Source organism: Diceros bicornis, chromosome 1 (genome assembly GCF_020826845.1).
Source record: "Diceros bicornis minor isolate mBicDic1 chromosome 1, mDicBic1.mat.cur, whole genome shotgun sequence".
Taxonomy (NCBI): Eukaryota; Metazoa; Chordata; class Mammalia; order Perissodactyla; family Rhinocerotidae; genus Diceros; species Diceros bicornis.
This window is the reverse complement of record NC_080740.1, coordinates 15,534,024-15,552,346: the sequence shown is the minus strand read 5'-3', so window position 1 is coordinate 15,552,346 and position 18,323 is coordinate 15,534,024. Positions and strand designations below refer to the sequence as shown.

General features: G+C 36.5%; 1 protein-coding gene across 5 annotated transcripts in view; it reads left to right on the top strand.

Moving 5' to 3' along the window:
- The window catches only part of MEF2C (myocyte enhancer factor 2C), a 146,820-nt gene that overhangs the window by 107,648 nt on the left and 20,849 nt on the right, over nt 1-18,323 (top strand). For all 5 annotated transcript variants that reach the window (XM_058527877.1, XM_058528057.1, XM_058527795.1 and 2 more), the window contains 2 exons: nt 6,087-6,273; nt 8,388-8,435. In XM_058527877.1, the coding sequence (XP_058383860.1) occupies nt 6,087-6,273; nt 8,388-8,435 (235 nt within the window). The remainder of the gene's footprint in view (nt 1-6,086; nt 6,274-8,387; nt 8,436-18,323) is intronic.

Sequence of the window (18,323 nt, the reverse complement as noted above, 5' to 3'; positions counted from 1 at the left end):
AAGAGAAAAAATATTATAACTAGGATCAAGGAAGGAATTAGAAGGAAAAGCACTTGAGATTATTTATATGCAGAGGAGAAGTGCTTGAAGGAAGGAAACGATTGAATCTATAGATCCAATGGAGATAAAATGGCAAAGCTTCTCAAGGAAGGGATCTGAACAGGACGGAGTTGCAGACGGCCCCGGGGTAGTTCAGGTGGTAGGTGGGTAGACTGAAGCTGAGTGGGGGACAACCTCATGACCTCTATTTTTTATATTGAATTTAGCTTCTGTAGATATTGAGGTAGGGAAGCAGGTGCTTGAAAGAGAACTGAGAAGGGTGAAGGTTGGAGATGGAATGAGCTAGTAAAGGCCAGCGTTGTTGAGCAGCCTTGAAGAAATTTGGTTATCAGCAGTTGGTAGTCACCAGTCATCAGAGTTGTGTGATTTTTCTTGTCTGCTAGTGCTCAGCAGCTTGGTAATGGTTGATCAAAAGTTAAGAGTTAGGGTAAGTTAGTGGCCCCAAAAAATGGATTCAGTTCAATCATTCATATTAAATAAAAGAAGGCTTATTAACTAAAAATGTTTTCTTAAAAATATTTTTTTGGACTTTTTCTTGTGATAAGTTTGGGAAAATGGTGGTTTTGGACAAGAGTTCAGATGCCTTTCTGACCACGATGACTCACTTCGGTAACCATGATCGATTTAGGAATAGAAACTAAAAGCTTTTTAGCTATCATGCCCATATCTCTTAAAGCCAGGGCCAGCATCATGGCCATGTGAGCTGTGGAGTTACACGGGTCCTGCTCCTAGAGGGCCACGCTTGGTTAAATGCTCTGCTATTGCCATCTTGAAATTCCTGGTAATTTTTTGACTAGGGGCCCCGCATTTTCATTTTGCCCTGGGCACTGCAAATTATATAGCCAGTCCTGCCTACAGTATTTATTTAATCACCCCAAATTCCCTCTTCCTGTCTTGAGTGTTCTAAAATTTGGATCCAGGCCCTGAGATCTTTGTAAGTTTGGAGTTTTTAACTGCTTTTTGGCTTTCATTTTTTAGGCAAAAATTTTAAAAATTTAGATGCCTTTAAGTTCCCTAGTTTTGAAAAGGCAAGAAGAAAAAGAATAATGCCAATTTCTTATAAACATTTATACATTATTATTGCCTTTGCATTTCCTAAAATGTTTAGAACTGGTTGGTCTATTTATGATTGCAACTACTTCATGTCTGACATAAGGTCGAGGGAGATTAAATGACTTGCCTGGTTAAGTGGCAGTTTGTTACACAGCCTGGACTGCAACTGAGATCTCTATTATAAGGGCTGATGTTCTTTCTGCTTCTCTGCAATATCTTCTCAGTATGGACATTTAAGCTTATAATTTGATTTCAAAATTATTTAGCCAGTTCCTGATACACATAAGGAAACAAAGCAAAAAATAGAGAGAATGCAAAGGATGGAAGCATATTTTATGAATTGTGAATTTTTGAAGTATATTCTGATATCAGAATTATATCTGACTGCTGTTTAGCCAATCACAAGAGAGTTTTATAATAATTATCATCAAGTTGTTTCTGGTCCAGAAAGCTGGAAACTGAATAATTCTTGGGGATGATAGGTAGTCAGAGGATGGAAGGAGTAGAGAGACTTTCACTGAATTAGTTATTAATTAGGGTGGTTCAGAATTTATAAATAATTATTAATAATACTCTTTATTTTGGATATGCATATAATTACCCAGAGGGGAAAATAGGCTTTCCTCTCTACTGGCACACAATCAATATTCTATAGAATATTCAGGAAAGAAGTAGTTTCATAGCAGATCCTTAGGTACCCAGTAGTAAACATTTATAAGTAGTAGTAACGAATACAAATTAAAATATTTGTAACCAAAAGATGGCTTTAAAATACCAAATTTGAGTAAATATGGAAGAGGGGAGTCTTTGTGGTTTATTTTTTCCCAAGACCTCAGTCACACCCTTTCAGCATAGAGCACACTCCACTGTGAATGCTCACCCCTATTCCGTGAGAAGCCATTTAGTTCATTATTTTTGTGGTTCACAAATAATAAGCTACTACCCTGCAGCCCATGCTCATGGTGTGATTTCTGACTGCAACATTTTATTTTTATCCAAAAACATTTACTGTGTTGCATAGTGATTTAGTAGCAAAAGCAACAGGCTCACTTACTTACTAGTTAGATGACCTTGGGCCACTTACCTAATCTCATTCAATTTAAAAAGGGAAGAATTATATCTATAGTGAAGGGATATTGAAAGGGTTAAATCATATCATGTATGCAAATTATACAATACAGTGCCTGCTCAGTAAATAATCACAGTAAATTGTAAGCTTGTATTTTTATGTTAGTCTTCCTAAAAATTCTCCTTTGAAGAGAAAATATTAAATTCATATAATAAAAAGTTGACTAGGCTCTGCGTTACCTTATAGCAAAAGAGCTTTAGCATCTTGATGAAGGGGGGCATTATTTGGCCCACATCATAATTGATTTTATAACAGAAGGGAAGGAGGTCTGGAGATAGGTGGAGGGCAGGGCAAGATGCAGGATTAAATAGGGTGGTCCGGGTAGGCTTCCTTGAGAATGCCAGATTTTGAGCAGAAACTTGAGGAGGTGATGGAATTAGCCACGGAAATGAGGCAAGAATGAGGAAGGGAGGAAGACCGTGATAGAAAATCAGATAATGGAGCCTGGCGAAAGCTAGAATTTATAGGGCCTTGTGGACCGTGGGAAGAAGTTGGGCTTTCCTCCAAGTAAGACGGGAGCTCTCACAGGGTTTGGAGTAGAGCAGTCCGACTTGTGCTTTTAAAAGGTCAATCTGATTGCTAGGTTGAAAATAAAAAGGAGGGCAAGGATAGAAGCAGGTAAATCTGTTAGGAGGCGACCGCAGTGATCAAGGCAAGAGCCAATGGTGCTGGAACCAGGGTGGCAGCCATTAGAAGGTGAAAGGTGGAAGGAGACTAGATGTATTTGGAAGTTAAGCCAGAAAGATTTCCTAATAGACAGGTTGTGGGGTGTGGGAGAAGAGAAGATTCAGAGGTGGCTCCAAGGATTTTATTCTGTCCAGTTGAAAGCATTGAGCTGTCATCAGCTGGAGATGGGAAAGGGCTGAGTGGAGCTAGATTGGAGTTAGTTTGTGGAAGCTGTTAGACCTTCACGTAGAAATATTGAGGGTGTAGTTGGATATGCAAGGCTGGACTCAGGGGAGAGACCTTAGCTGAGGTAGAAGAAGGATGGTACATCCTTCCTGAGGTACATTCAGGGAGCAGGGAGAAGAGGAATAACCAGCAGCAAAGGCTGAGAAGGAGCAGCTATCGAGGTAGGAGAGAAAGTTGAGAGTCTTAGAAGGAAAGAAAGTTTATCAAGAAGGAGTGGTCAGCTGTGTCAAAATTGAGGCCCTAGACGTAATCATTGGATTTAGCAACCCGAAGATCATTAATCACTATAACAAGAGCGTTTTTTAGTGAAGTGGCGGAGGAAAACTTTTTAATGGAGTTGAGGGAAAACAGTGTGCTGTGTTTACAACCCCAGTCGCAAGAGCAGAATTGCCATTGGTGGCATGATTTTCCGAGATGGTGAACAATTCTTGATAAAGTTCTGTAGAAAACAAAATAAAATATTCCCTTAATGTATATAATAATTTCATTTCTGGAAATTTCAGTATATAATATCTGTGTTTCAGCGTATAAAAAATACCTTGTGTTTGCAGAACAAAGTTAGTTCTGACTCATATCATTATAAACAGGTTTTTTCACACGTGTGAATGTCCAGAGGGGCATTTGAAAGTTGGATGGGGTAAGAGACAGTTCTTTGTAGTGTAGAACTGTCCCACATATAATAGGATATACAGTGTACCTGCCTACCCACCCAAAAAATGACAATCATTGTGACACCCAAAAATAGTCCCACGGATGTCCAAAATGCTCCCTAAGACGATAGTCCACCACTGTAGAGTACCACTAGCCTAGATCTAGAGAGTTAGTTACGGCTCCAGTGGGAAACAGATGGCAAACTCAAATAGGTAATTGAAAAGAGTTCAGTAAAAGGACTGTTTACAGATGAGTATGTTCAGGGAAACCCGAAGGAGTAGTGACGTATGTTAGGACTTGCAACCTAGAAACTGTTAACCTTTAGGCCTGAAGGAACAAGAGGAGGGAGGAGTGACCAGAGTCCAGCAAGATCTATGGTTGTAAGAGACAGGCCTTCACTAGGGGTGTGCAGCCTCTGCCAATCTCTGGCCGAGCAAGGAGGATGCTGCAGTGGAAAAGTACCCTGACCTCTGTCCTGCTCTCTGTACTTCTGCCAGTGCCTCCACTGGCCCAGCTGAAGCCAGAGGACAAGGGGACCCGGGCGGATGCAGTCTGGAGGCTCAGCCTCCTAGGCCCAGAGCAGAGGAGACGGGGGAGAGTAGATCTGGAGGGGCAAATGGAGAAGACCGAGCACAGTTACTTTACTTTTTCTTAGGTATGCTAGAGCAATTCTTATCTGACCCTTTAATAAAAGAATACAATATTTTATTGACTTTATAGACATTTATTTTACAGTATACACTAATTTATTTTGTTGCTTAAAAAGGCTCTGGAAATTGGAGGATATTTTCATTCTCTCATGTCTTATCAAACATTTATATTCCATTATATCATGGTGTTTATGCAAAATTATTCTTTGTTACCCTTTGTACAACAGATAAAGCAATAAAAAATGACTGTTAATATAGCACTTGAACATTTTTATTTCCCTGTAAAACTATGAGGAATCAAAGACATGTGAACGGAAATAGTGATGAAACATTTGCTCTTGTCAATATCGACATGTCCAGATCACGGGAGAAAATAAAAATAGGAAAAATAAAGAATAAGGGAGCATAAGCGTAAATACAGAAGAGTATTGTAATCATCACCAGGAGCAACAGAGCGATTGCAGAGCATGACGTATGATGCAGGCCAGCCAATCAACCGATAAAAGCAAGTTGATGTTAGGATTACAGAAAAAGCGATAGTGAAAAAGAAAACTTTGAGCCACATGCACATATGCATTTAAGTTTGCACAATGGCTTATTTGAGAATCCCTGAGGGAATGTTCTATATAAACCCTGTCTCTAATATATATATTAGACACACACATACACACACGCATATCCATTTTGTATTAAGAATGCTATATGCTGTGACACCATGAGTCCTCTGGCAATATATTCAAACAGTATTTTCATTTATAATGTTAAAAAAAAAAAAAAAAGGAGAGAGCGAGTTACAACTATGATGATCTAGTTAGTGCAAACAGAAAAATAAACATGATTTGGCTTAAATTGTCAAAATAATACCAATAAAATACAAATACAATAAAATACAAATAAAAATCAATAATTAGGACCTGAATTAGTCTAATTAGGCACAGCTTCAGTTCACTAAGTATTTGCCAACTGTCTCATTTGAGACGTAGGTCTTGAATTTGTCAGTGTCAGTATATCCCAAAATATGAAGTGTAACATATATTCTGAACTATCATTTAAAAATATGAATTATTGAATGATACCTGCTCTGTTGAATCCTCTATCTTAAAATGTCTATTATCTTTAGAGTTACTTTCAAAAGACAGACTTTGAAAAATAGTAATTAAAGTATATATGCTATTCACATGCCTGGAGATGATTTTATATCATTAAACTTGTGCATAAATATGCTTCAATAAGCAATTAAACCAAAGACTCTGGTTCGCATTTTAATCCTCCTTTTTCTCTGTGAAGTCATCACAATCATGTACCTTTGATCTCGCAGTCATTTCTGGCACCAGATTCAGATATCACAAATGAACAATTATTACTTAATCGAATGGAATTCAAAGACAATGGAGTCTAATGAAATGGGGCTTTGTTTTAAACAAAAGTGAAACGTTGCAAAGAGAGTTCTAAGCACGTTAAAGAAATTAATTTATGATCTGAACATCTTGAGAGCTCTTCTTAATGGTCTTCTAGACGCTGAACAGTTTGGAATTTGAAATTTTTCTTGGAAAAGTAAAGGCTGTCTGTACTTGAGGGCTTCTGTTTCTATTTTTTTCTTTTACCCATGTTTTTTTTTCCTGCTCCTACAGGCTGTTCCACCCCCCAACTTTGAGATGCCGGTCTCCATCCCAGTGTCCAGCCACAACAGTTTGGTATACAGCAACCCCGTCAGCTCACTGGGAAACCCCAACCTTTTGCCACTGGCCCACCCTTCTCTGCAGAGGAATAGTATGTCTCCTGGTGTAACACATCGACCTCCAAGTGCAGGTAACACAGGTATGTCCTCAGAAGGACGCAACATTAACAGATCATCGGAAGGAAGTGCTCTTGGCAAAAAGGCTCTTTTATGTACAAGATGTTGAGTTCTCCAGTTTTCCATCTGTTCCGTTCCCTCATTGCTTAATACCCACCCCCTGCTAGGTTTTCTGCATGAGAAAGCCTAACCGCGTTAGCATATCTTTCGAAATCTTTCATAATCTGCAATTTATCTGTTCAGCCTGTCACCAATCTCCTCGTGTGGCTATATTTTAACCACATACTTTCTCAAACAGAACGTCAGATATCCTGTGTCTATGCTTTTCTTTCTCCTCTTCTCCTGCCTCATATGCCATTTACCTCTTCCTGCTAGCCAGATACCACCTCTTCTGTGAAACCTTCCTCTGTGTTCTCTCATAGCGTTTATCTCATTTAGTTATTTATTATTTTGGTCAACTTGTATTTATTTATACAGTAACTTACTTATACCACCATGGATTTAAGGCAGAAAGGAAATGTGATAGGACAGCATAATTTATAAGAAGTGTGAAATAAAAACAAAACTCAGTGAGAAATGAAGTTAAGAGCACATCATAAGGATGTATACACCAGCCACAAATCTGTCTCTACGCTTCTAGGAGATCCTTACTGTTTTACAATTCACAGAGTCCCAGGCAAAAGAAATCATTGCTCAGGAAAAGATCAACCATTCTTAGTACTCAGATCAAGCAGAACACAATATGATGTACTGTATTGAATATGTGTCTATTTCCCCAGTGGATTTAAAGAACCTTGAAGGGAAGAATGTCCTCTTGATTTGCCAGGCTCACAGTAGGAACTAACTAAACATTTACTGAATATAACTAAATAAAAGAAGCACCCAAAATAACTGTATTTCTAAATCATATACAGCAAACCATTATATATTTACATTTTATTTTGTTAAAAGCACTCCATAGGAAATTTTTAATATGTCTTAGACACACGTAACTATATTAAAAGCAATTTATTCACAGAAGATTTTATCCTTTAGGATGCTTAACTATCTGCCTTATAATTAGAATTAAACATGTATTACTTTTTTAGTACAGAAACTTCATATAGAAAATACAATCAAAATCAGCCACATAAAAAAATCTTGACAAATCTTGAATCTGAGAGATGTGTATGAAGGGTTTCATTACGCCATTCTCTCTACTTTTGAATATGATAGAAATTTTTCATAAGAATTTTCAATAACCATTTGTATTCCCTTCAGATCATCCTCAAATGCAGTTGAATGTCCTATTTGATGAACTCATGCTCATTTATTTTTAAAAATCTCATACTCTATTTTCAAAATATTATTTGATTGGAAATAATAAACATTTCCTTAAAATGTAATGAATACTTTCTTCTAATTCCAAAACCAGAACCAACTAATAACTGTAGAGTACAATTTACAAGCAAGTAGAACATAATCTAGCTGATATTCTATCCTTTTGGCTAAATTTTTTTCTTTGAAAAATAAAAGTAATTATTATATCCAGTATTTTATTGAAACATCCCAGCTCTTGTAAATAAACATTGCCAAATTTTAACGTAGTTTCTTAAGTTAGCAATAAATAAGTATATGTTTCTAAATTTCTGGTCGGTGAAACCTGTTTTATTGTGTCAGTAAGTAAAGTCTGGGTAGTAAATGAGATCATTCTCTCTGGGTAGATTCATGAAATGATCAAAGTTCTGGACAATTAGCATTGCACAAAATTAATTGTATAAAATAAATTTACAAAGAATTAAACATCAAATGTATGGTTATTTGAGCATATAGTAAACCATATTCTTTTTTTTTAGTTTCTATAAAATATCCTCTTGGGAAAAACTAGACTTGAAAATAATGAAAATTCAGACACCATTCAAAGACTGGATTTTTAAAATGTGATCTTTCTTAGAAAAAAAGATTCTGCAGAATGTCAGTGAGTGAATGTATTTTTAATATTTGAGCACAGCATGCCACAATAAAACAAATGTCAGATAATACTTTACAAATTTAGGACTTTGGGGAGAGGACAGAATACTGAGGTCGCTAAGGGTAAAGTGTGTTGTTCTGTGAGCCTTTAGCCTTTCGCCTTTTGATCCTCCTCTTTGATCCATAGGTGGTCTGATGGGTGGAGACCTCACGTCCGGTGCAGGCACCAGCGCAGGTGAGTGGAGACTTCTGTTCTGTAGTCTGTGTTATTGTTCAGGGTTCATTTACTGGGGGATTTGCAGGAAGTTAGTCTTTTGAACAAGGTAAAGTTGAGAGATCTGTGAGAGGCGTGCAAGAATGACCCCAAGAATTTCTAAAGCACTTTTATGAAGCGGGAGTGATTGAATAGTAACTTAGAAGACTATTTATTAACTAGAACTTTCCTTAATAAAACTTCAACTAGTCAGCATAATCAGAATTGAGGGCTCTGATCAAATCAATTTAATCCTAGATACCATCTCTGGACACAAAAATACCTTTAGCAAGCCTGGCTATTGAGTTCTCTGTTAATCGTTTCACATTAAATGTGAATCACTTTCTACCCAAGAAGTACCAAGCTCCTGTACGTTTCTAAAGGAGAATACATAAAGAAAAGATTATAACCATTCAACAATATTGTTAATAAAATAAAGCCATATTTGGCATTAAAATGAGCTCTTAGAGAATGTAAATATAGTGTACCCCAAAAAAGCCCCTTAAATATATTTCAGTTCTTATGAACTTCTTCCACTGGCCAATTGTCTCATGGTCACACTTCTCCAGGTTTCTATATTAATTCATATTATTGTGATTGTTGAGATATTTATGTCATTTTCAATGCAGAGGTAAGAGAGCACAATACTTTTTAATGCTAACTGAAGTTCACTATTGGCATAATAAGTAACCATGGTAATTCCTGCAGCTGGAACATGCTATACATTTAAAATAGTAGGAGGCAGGCACGAATGACACAAGGTTGTGTTTGAAATGTCAAAAAAAATTCAAGTTTATTGAAATATCTATGGACAGCCTAATTAAAATATTTTGCCAGGGTCGGATATAATAGCCTGCTAATTATAAGAAAGAAGATTTAAAAAATTGGCATATAACAACATTTTTATAAATATATCCATTTGAGGGTAATGTTTCTCACTTGCGTTGTTGGCTCTTCACTAATTCAGCGAGTAATGAAGAAAAAGCAGTAGAACTACACAGTGAATTAACAAGCAATCAATGGCACTAGCTTCCTATTTTATCTATCTTTTCACAATTAGGTAGAGTCAAATTAATGAGTAAACTCAATATACTATTTTGCTGCACATTGAAATGAAGTGCTCATTTTTTTCCCTCGAAAAATACTTTGTGGTTTGTAGCCTCAAAATTACAAAAGCAGATCAAAGCCAGACGAATGTTTCTTGGGTTCAAGTCTCTGCCAAACGCTATGGTTAGAGAGAATGGTGAGGACTAAAAACTGGGTTGTCACAAAGACCGAAAAAAAGATAATATAAGAAAAATGCTTTCGATCTTATATTTTATCCACTATCTTGATGCACCAGTTTGCTTGCTCTTATGGGAACAGCCACCAAGAGTGGTGATGAAAGTTATTAGAAGTAGTAAAAATGTGTTGGGGTGGAGGGGATGGATTACTCAGCTTTGACAGAAGTGGCCTCTTTTTGCTGCTTAATAGCAAGAATGCTTTAGAATTCTGTGTTGAAAATAAGAAGTGTTTGGTTGTTCAATTATGCTGTCGTTGTCAATTCCCTGACAGTCCGCTAAGTTTAATGGCCCTCCAGGGACAGAGAAGACACTCAGTCTTGTAAGCATAAAAGTTAGCCACATATAGATTATAGCGTCAGTAAACTAAAAAAAATCTTACAAGCTTGGCAGATTCATCCCTCTCCTTCAGGACCTCTGCCATAGGCGTGAGAATCTTCTACTTCAAAAATAGAAAGAAGCAAAAAGACGTTCAATTGCTGCACCCTGATGACAATAAACATTATATGTTGATGATTGTATCTTGTAGCCATGAGCATATAATTTTCAGTTTCTGTATAGTTGTGAAAGAATTACCTCTCCACTTTTTAAAAATAGAGGAAGAAGCCCTTTCTAACTCTGGTTCCACAGTTCGAACACCTGTTGCTGATGCCACTTCGTCTTGAGCTTAGCTGTCTGTCCTGCTCACAGGCTCAGACGTCTTCCCGTTCTTTCTCATGCCGGCCAGGATCATATGTCGCAGCTGAATATATCCATGCTGATGTCAGAGAATCACATTACTCCAGGGGCAAACAAGGCCAGCCAGAACGTCTCTACATTTTCAGAAAAGAAAACCAAAGGAAAATGGCCAAAAGATATCTTCCAAATGTTGAATATTGCCATTGAAATTCAAGGTCTCAGACAAAGTTAGAAACTCTGAGGCCCCGTGTAAAGACTCTGCAATTAAGTTAAATACTTTTCAGTCTTTGTAATTTTTTTCAAAATCAAATCATCTCAGCTTGGAAAAAGGGGATAGTCTCATGAGGGGAGGAAGGAAATTTAACATTTATCGCGTGCTTATAAATACCAAGAGACCAAAAAGGTAAGCATTCTCTTCTTCAGCTCAGCTCTATCATGAAGTATAGCATCTTTCCCCTCCAGTGCCTGAGCTATTCCTCTCCCTCATCCCATCATCCAGGGAGTCGTCTTACCAATTCTGCCTGCCAAGTATTTCCTAAATCTATCCCTTTCTCTCCCTTCCTATCCCACTGCCCTGGTTCAGGCTCATAGCAATACCCCAGGACTGTTTCCAGAGCCCCCTAATTCATCTCCCTAGTTCACATTGCATCCAGCTTCAGTGTCCCCATGATTGATTAGTCTTTCTCAAAGCCTTAAATAATTGTAGGTCATCGTTCACATGCCTAAATCCAGCAATGGCTTCCCAACTCTTTCAGAATTAACCACGAGCCTCTTATCTCTGGCCCATCCCTACTCTCCGGTCTTAAACCTTCTTACCTTCGGCCACTGCCATCAAGAGCCCTGCACTCCAACTCTAATGATGCATACATTTAAATTGCTCTTACTATGTGCTTTACGAAAAGTAACTCAGTTATTCTCATCACAGTCCTTTAAAGTAGATATTCATATTATGCCCTTTCTATAGGTGGGGAGACTAACGCACAGAGAGGTCAAGTAATTGCCCGAGGTGGAACCCAGGCAGTCTGTCTTCAGAGTCTGCATTCTAAACCGCTACATTGTGCTGCCCCTCTCCAAACAGTGTTGAGGCCACTTGCCTTCATTTATGCATTCCCAGCCCTCCCCTTCCCTCTCCTGCCTCATGCTACTGAGCACTCCTTGTCACCTCTCAGAATTCAGCTCAACCATTCAGGAAATCTTTTCCTGACTCTTCCAGAAGGAATTCTGCACCTCTCCTCTGTTCTCCCATGGCAGCCTGTGCCTGCATTACTTATCTCGTTGCGTTGTAATTGCAAAGTCTGGATACACATCTCTCTTCTGGACACTCAGCCCTCTGGAGGCAAACTGTGTCTTATTCAGTTTGTATTCCCAGCTCAAGGCATAAGAGAGAGCACAGGGCAGATACTCAGTAAATGTTTGATAGCTGAATAAGGGAAAAGTTGATCTTGTAGACATAAATTTTTAATAGTGTTGATGTAAAAAACAGAAAAAATATTTAATTTTTTAATGTAATATTTAATTACATTAAAAGAAATAGTGTAATTTTAAATACAGATATGCCCTTGATCTGTAATTCACAAAAATAATGTATTCTTCTGATACTATGTACAATGAATGACAAATTAATTATTTGACTAAATGGCTGAGCACCACTGACCAATAAAGGAAAGTTTTACTAACTTCTCTAACATACTTAAAGAAAAACTTAAAGAGCTGTTATATAGCAGTAAATGAAATGTGGGTTGGTATCTCAGATCATCACATATCTCTTAAAACAACAAACTTCTTACCACTTAATTGAAGTAATTTCAAAGATGAAGGCAAGTGGTAATAAAGAAGTAAGAGAATGAGGTTGTACTCTTGGTAGAAGGGAAATAAACAGCAAATTATTATAATACATTAGTAATAGTGACATTGCTAGGTATCAGTTGACAGTTATTCATCCACTGCTTAACCCCTTCCTCTCAACAACCAAAATGAAAAGTCACTGCTTTTAAAATTCCTCTTTGTCATATCTCTGTACGTTAAAGCTTTTAACGTGCTAATCTTAGTGGTTATTGATGATTGTAAGATCAAGTTTCATAATCATTAGATTTAATAGAAATAACCATTGGCACAGCAAGCCTTGTGTTGAGTTATTCACTATCCTATTAGTACCCTTTGTTTTCACTTTGATAATATGGTTGTTTTTATTGAGTTGAAAGTATGAGTATGCTCAAGGATTTACTGATTCGTGATTGAGACCAAAAGAAAAAAAAGAGAGAGAAAAGAAAAGCCGTTAGGAATCTCTTTGAAAATTTAAGAGAATTTAGCAATCCACATAGCTATTTGACAATAAGGCAAAGGAGATTTATGTATATTGGTTAATAATTTTAATTGGCATTTATTGTAAATTAGATATAATTTTATATAAAAAGAAACTAACAGCTGTTTCCTTATTTTGATTGTTAATTGTTTACTATTTTATGCATTTGGTTGTCAAGCATTGTCACTTCTGGAATGCTTAATTTATATCAGCTAAATACATGGAGACTTGGTGGTGGCAGCATACGACTATGGAAAAATCATTGAGCAGTGAATGAGGAGACCTGGCTTCCAGACTCTGAAGAGACACCATCCAGCAGGACCTTAGGCCATGACTTAGAACCTTTGAACTTAGTACTCACAGTGGGGATAAGACACAAATATCTTTAAAGTCCATTTACACGCAATGTGTCATGATATAATCATAAAACCTTACTTACATGACTTTTTTTCAAATTTATTGATCATTAGAAAAGAAAAATTTATCATATTATAAAGTAGAACTAAGTAAGTGAGGAGAGGAAAAGGTCATACAATGTTTAATTATTCTGAACCAGTACCATTGTTTGCAAGTGTTTGTTTTTGAGAATACTTATCAAAAATTTCTTGTCTGACTTTCATATCAGCCAAAAAGATTTCTCTACAATGCTTACTCAATGATTTAAAATTTCAGTGAAATGGTTAAAAATTCAATCTAAAAGGATTGGCTTTAACAAGTTTGCATTTTTGTTTCCTAACAAAACACAAATTCGGGTTGCAGCATTCAAGAAAGGGAGAGGGATACCATTTAGTTGCTCTCAAATAAGAAAACTATTTTTGTTAGTATAAAATATACTTTTATATTACTTTGTGTGTGTGTGTGTGTGTGTGTGTGAGGAAGATTAGCCCTGAACTAACATCTGTTGCCAATCCTCCTCTTTTTTGCTGAGGAAGATTGGCCCTGGGCTAACATCCATGCTCATCTTCCTCTACTTTAAATGTGGGATACCGCCACAGCATGGCTTGATAAGCAATGCATAGGTCTGTGCCCAGGATCCAAACCTGTGAACCCCGGGCTGCTGAAGCAGAGCACGCAAACTTAACCCCTACACCACAGGGCCAACCCTTATATTACTTTTTAAAATATTATTAAGCAGCATGTGAAAAAAAATCTAATAGTTGGATTCTTGTTTTGAAAGTATTATTCTGTTAGCTTGAATTCTTCTGAATAAAAATTCTGAATTCATTTGCAGTTTTACTGTGAGAGTTCACCCAAAACGTAATAAAGAGCCAACAGCATTGCTTTATTATTATCTATGAAATTAAGAAAGAATGAAATTTTTAACTCAGACCAAGGTTATCTGGATTTATTAAAGGAAAAGAAATAGTCCTTTGGTTGGATGATCTACAGCATGTGATTTGGAGCCACTGCCAAGGAAATCAGTGTCCACTTTTCATATACCAGACCTGGAAAGTCACAGATAAAGCAGTACCTTGACACCATTCTCTAGGGACCGATGTTGAAGTGGGAGAGGCAGGTCAAAAAGACAAATGAAGAATGTTACAGGCTAAGTCAGGATATTGTAAAATCTGTTTTCAACCTCTTTGGTCTGACTTAATTCTTAAAGACTTTGATTTCCAGAGGGAAAAACAAAATTTCAGATGATAACATCTTAGAGAATGTTTTAGCAGATTTTAGACCCCTTTGTATATAATGATTTCTGACCTCACAAATTGTATCCTTTTTATCCCCTATCCTTATTAAGTTCAGTAAAGCAATGTGAAAATTGGTCTTGTCACTCATATCCCATTGATTTAACCTAGGAGTGTGACTGATGATAAAACTTTGGTCATTTTTAATATTAATTCAAGCAGTTAATATCTCCTCCTAAAATATTAGTTTTACTCAACATTTGTCTTTTTTCTCTTAGCTGTCTTTTTTCCCTTGTACACTATTAGTTTCTCTCTTCCCTGTCACCGTAAGATTTTATTTGGAGATAATATGGAAAGAAAAGCTCTTTTAAAAATCATCAGTGATATAAAATTGTGCATCAATAGACAGCAGATGCTGAAGGAGGGATGTGGTTAAAAAACCCCTCTTTTGGAAATCAATTTTTTACCTACCAGGGACTTTTCAGGGCTTGAAGGCTGTCGGCCAAGAGTATAATTTGCTGTTTTTAGACAAACCTTTCCCAGTCACTTAAATTTTACAGTTAGACTTACATAGTATGTTTCATTTGAATTTCAATTCAAAGAGTATATAGTCATGATACAGTCTCATATTTGAAAGATCAAATCAAATATATTGCTTTAGTTTACTTTATAAACTGAAGGAAACTACATTGTACCAAAACCTTGGCTAAACAATTTCTATAATCGACCTGTGTTAAGTATTAACTGGACTTATTTACTATTGCTCCATTTCAGTTGTTTTAACTGAACTTAATATTTACTTGTTAATTGTTGTACTAAACACTCTGCTCTTCTTTCACAATTTCTTAACCTTACACCCCACTTACAACCTCCAGTTATGGCAAAGAACTGATTATGTTGTATTTATATAGTGTGAGGAGAAAAAATCCCTGCCATGTTAATATATGTTATTATAATGTAGTGATACTAGCAAATCTAAATCTATGGTCAGCTTGCATATTCAAACATGATAACATTAATTTACATAACAATCACGAAAAAGGAGCCTTAGTTTAATATTAGGCAACTCAGAGAAAACTGTAAAATCGTGGAGCAAAATTTTTGCTCAAGCAGTAACTTGGGAAAATATTCCAGAAGCACATATTCAGAATAATAGAATAACCAAGGAAAATATATGACATACAAGTTATTTTAGGGAAGACATTATTGCCCTTGGAAAGCCTGTGAATTCCCATTTTGCAGGATTGTTGTGAAAATTAAGTGAGATAATCAATGCAAGGCACCTAACATAGCTTCTGCCCCAGAGTAAGTGCTTGTTAATAAAGCTATTACCCCCAGAGTAATAGCTAGCTATTGTTAGTATTATAATTATCTATATTCTTGATTTCCTAAGGAAAAAATAAAGCTTAGTTTAATGCAATTCCAGTAATATTTATTAAATGTGCAGGGAGTGAGTCGTGCCCTAGTAGGCTTCACAGAGACGTCTGCCCCAGCCGCTGCCCTCAAGGGTGGGAGTAAAGAGGAAATATTAATAAATCCGAGGCAGAATGGGAGCACAGTACGGTGCAGTGCAACACATTTCACTTTGAACATTATGATCCTTTGATGTGTTTGCAGCAGGTGTGTAAATGTTAAAACCACAAGTAATTATTCTTTCTCTTCTGTCACGTTCTCTCTAATTTCTACTGTCTCAATATTTTTGTTTATAAAAATGACTGAAAGAATGAGCGATTGTGTCAATAATGAAGACACCCCCTCATTTTTAGCAAAGAGACAGCCCCCAAAATCACAAGAAGTGAACAATTAAGTGAGTCATAAATCTATCATTCATTGTTAAGTGGAATTTTTTGAAGATAACAAGGTTCAATATCATTTTTATGGTACAATTAAAAACTATCCCTTCAGTAAATCAGTACTCAAAGCAGAGTGATATTTTGAGTGCCTTTTTGCACTGGAAACATCATTGTCAATTTCTTCCTTATTTGCAAATGGAGCCTTTATTCAGAGAGAGGGAGGAGTGTAAGGATGCATTCTAAACCTGAAACATCTGGCTTTTGTAATAATGTAGTGGAAGCAGCCTGTGTTTTGGATTCAAATCAAAGCTCTCCCACTTACTGACAAGTCACGGAAGCTCCCTGAACTCAGTTTCCTCTTAGTCAAAAATTGGGATGATAATGCCTGACCCAGGTGACTGTTAAGACAAATGAGAGAGTGGCTTGCCAACGCAAGCCTGCTTTATGACATAGACTCTCAATATTTAGAAAAACAACATAGTAATAGGTAAAAATTCTTTACTTGTGCCTCACAGACCAGAGCTTATTGTATGTGCTGAATGTTTAAAGTGCAGTATCTAGTTGACAGACAGACTGTTAATTTAACAAAAGATACTAAACACAACACATTAAAGAAACACCAAGGACGTGAGGGGTAGATATGAAATCTATAACATGGTCAAGCAGAAGAGACAAGTCTCTTTTTAGAATGTCTGCTGCCCTCTAACTGGTACATCCAAAAATAGTCTTGGCTTTGGTGTCTTCTTAGGGTATTTTTCTAAGAATACACCGCAAAAGGCACTGAGATTTCACAGGAGTTTCTTCATAGTCTAACATTATGCATTATTATATTATTTCCCTTAGAAACCCCCAGATAGCGTGGAGACTTGATTTTATGTTTAAGAATCTATAATCAGGAGTCCTTACCAGGATAAGAGTCAGAAATCTGATTTCCCATTCTGCAGTAGACATATTAAAATTTTCATCATTCCCAGATTTCTGATCTCCAGATGTTTCGTGGTTGCGTTTTCCCTTAGAGCCATTCCATGAAAAAGATCTCCTTTTCCCTCAAAAAAAACCTGATTGTGATTCACAACAGCTGAATAACTTATAGTTCCTAGCACTTTTTCACAGGGTTTTAGACATTCAGGGCAAAGTGAGTAGAGGACTGAAATCTAGAAAGTCATAGTACTTTTCCAGTAAAAACTATTTTAAGTGTGTCGCTTCCGGTAGAGTAGTGGGTCGTGTGAGCAATTCTGCTGTATACAATTTCAAGTAATTTTCTGTGAAAAGACGTATGTTTGTTTGAGACACAAAACAATGTCCTGATATTGGAAACTAACTTATCTTAAAACCTTTAAAAGTAAAATATGAAAGTAATTGATGGTAGTGAGCATTATTATGTATGTGATATCTCTAGTTTAACAAGACAGTAACAGTCATGCGCCACATAACGATGTTTCGGTCAACAACAGACAGCATATAGGATGGTGGTCCCATCAGATTAAGACCATATAGCCTAGCTGTGTAGCAGGCTATACCATCTAGGCTTGTGTAAGTATACTCTATGATGTTCACACAACGATGACATCGCCTGATGACACATTTCTCAGGACATATATCCCCATTATTAAGCGATGCATGACTGTACTGTCAATGTTTCAAAATTGTTCTAATGAAAGGAAAAAAAACCTAAGTTGGTAAAACATTTTGCTGAAGTAGAAGCAAAAAATTAATACATCAGAGGTTCAACTATATATTCGACTTAATGTTTTCCTGTGGCAGCTTGCTCCACATTCCCCAAAATAAGATACCATTAACAAATTACTAAACAAACTAAATTTTATACACCTATATATTAGAAATTATTTTCCAGATAACTACTAGTAGCAGATACTATGAAATCCTGGGCATTTCACTATTGTGTTAAGTGGTTCTGAAGGAAGCTGGTCTCTTAAATTGACAGTAGGTAGGTAAACATCTTTACCTTCTATTACAAGGGAGAAGATTATTGACTAAAATATTACAAAATCTACCTTTAAAAGCATATTTAATCATCCACTCGAAATAGCACACTGAAAGTTAAACAGCTGCTCTGGCATTTAGTGCAGCTAAACCCAATATTTCCTATGTGTAAATGTTTATTTATCCAGAAGGAGACCAGAAATATAGTTTGGAACATCACCATTCTGTGTCTCTTTGTATAA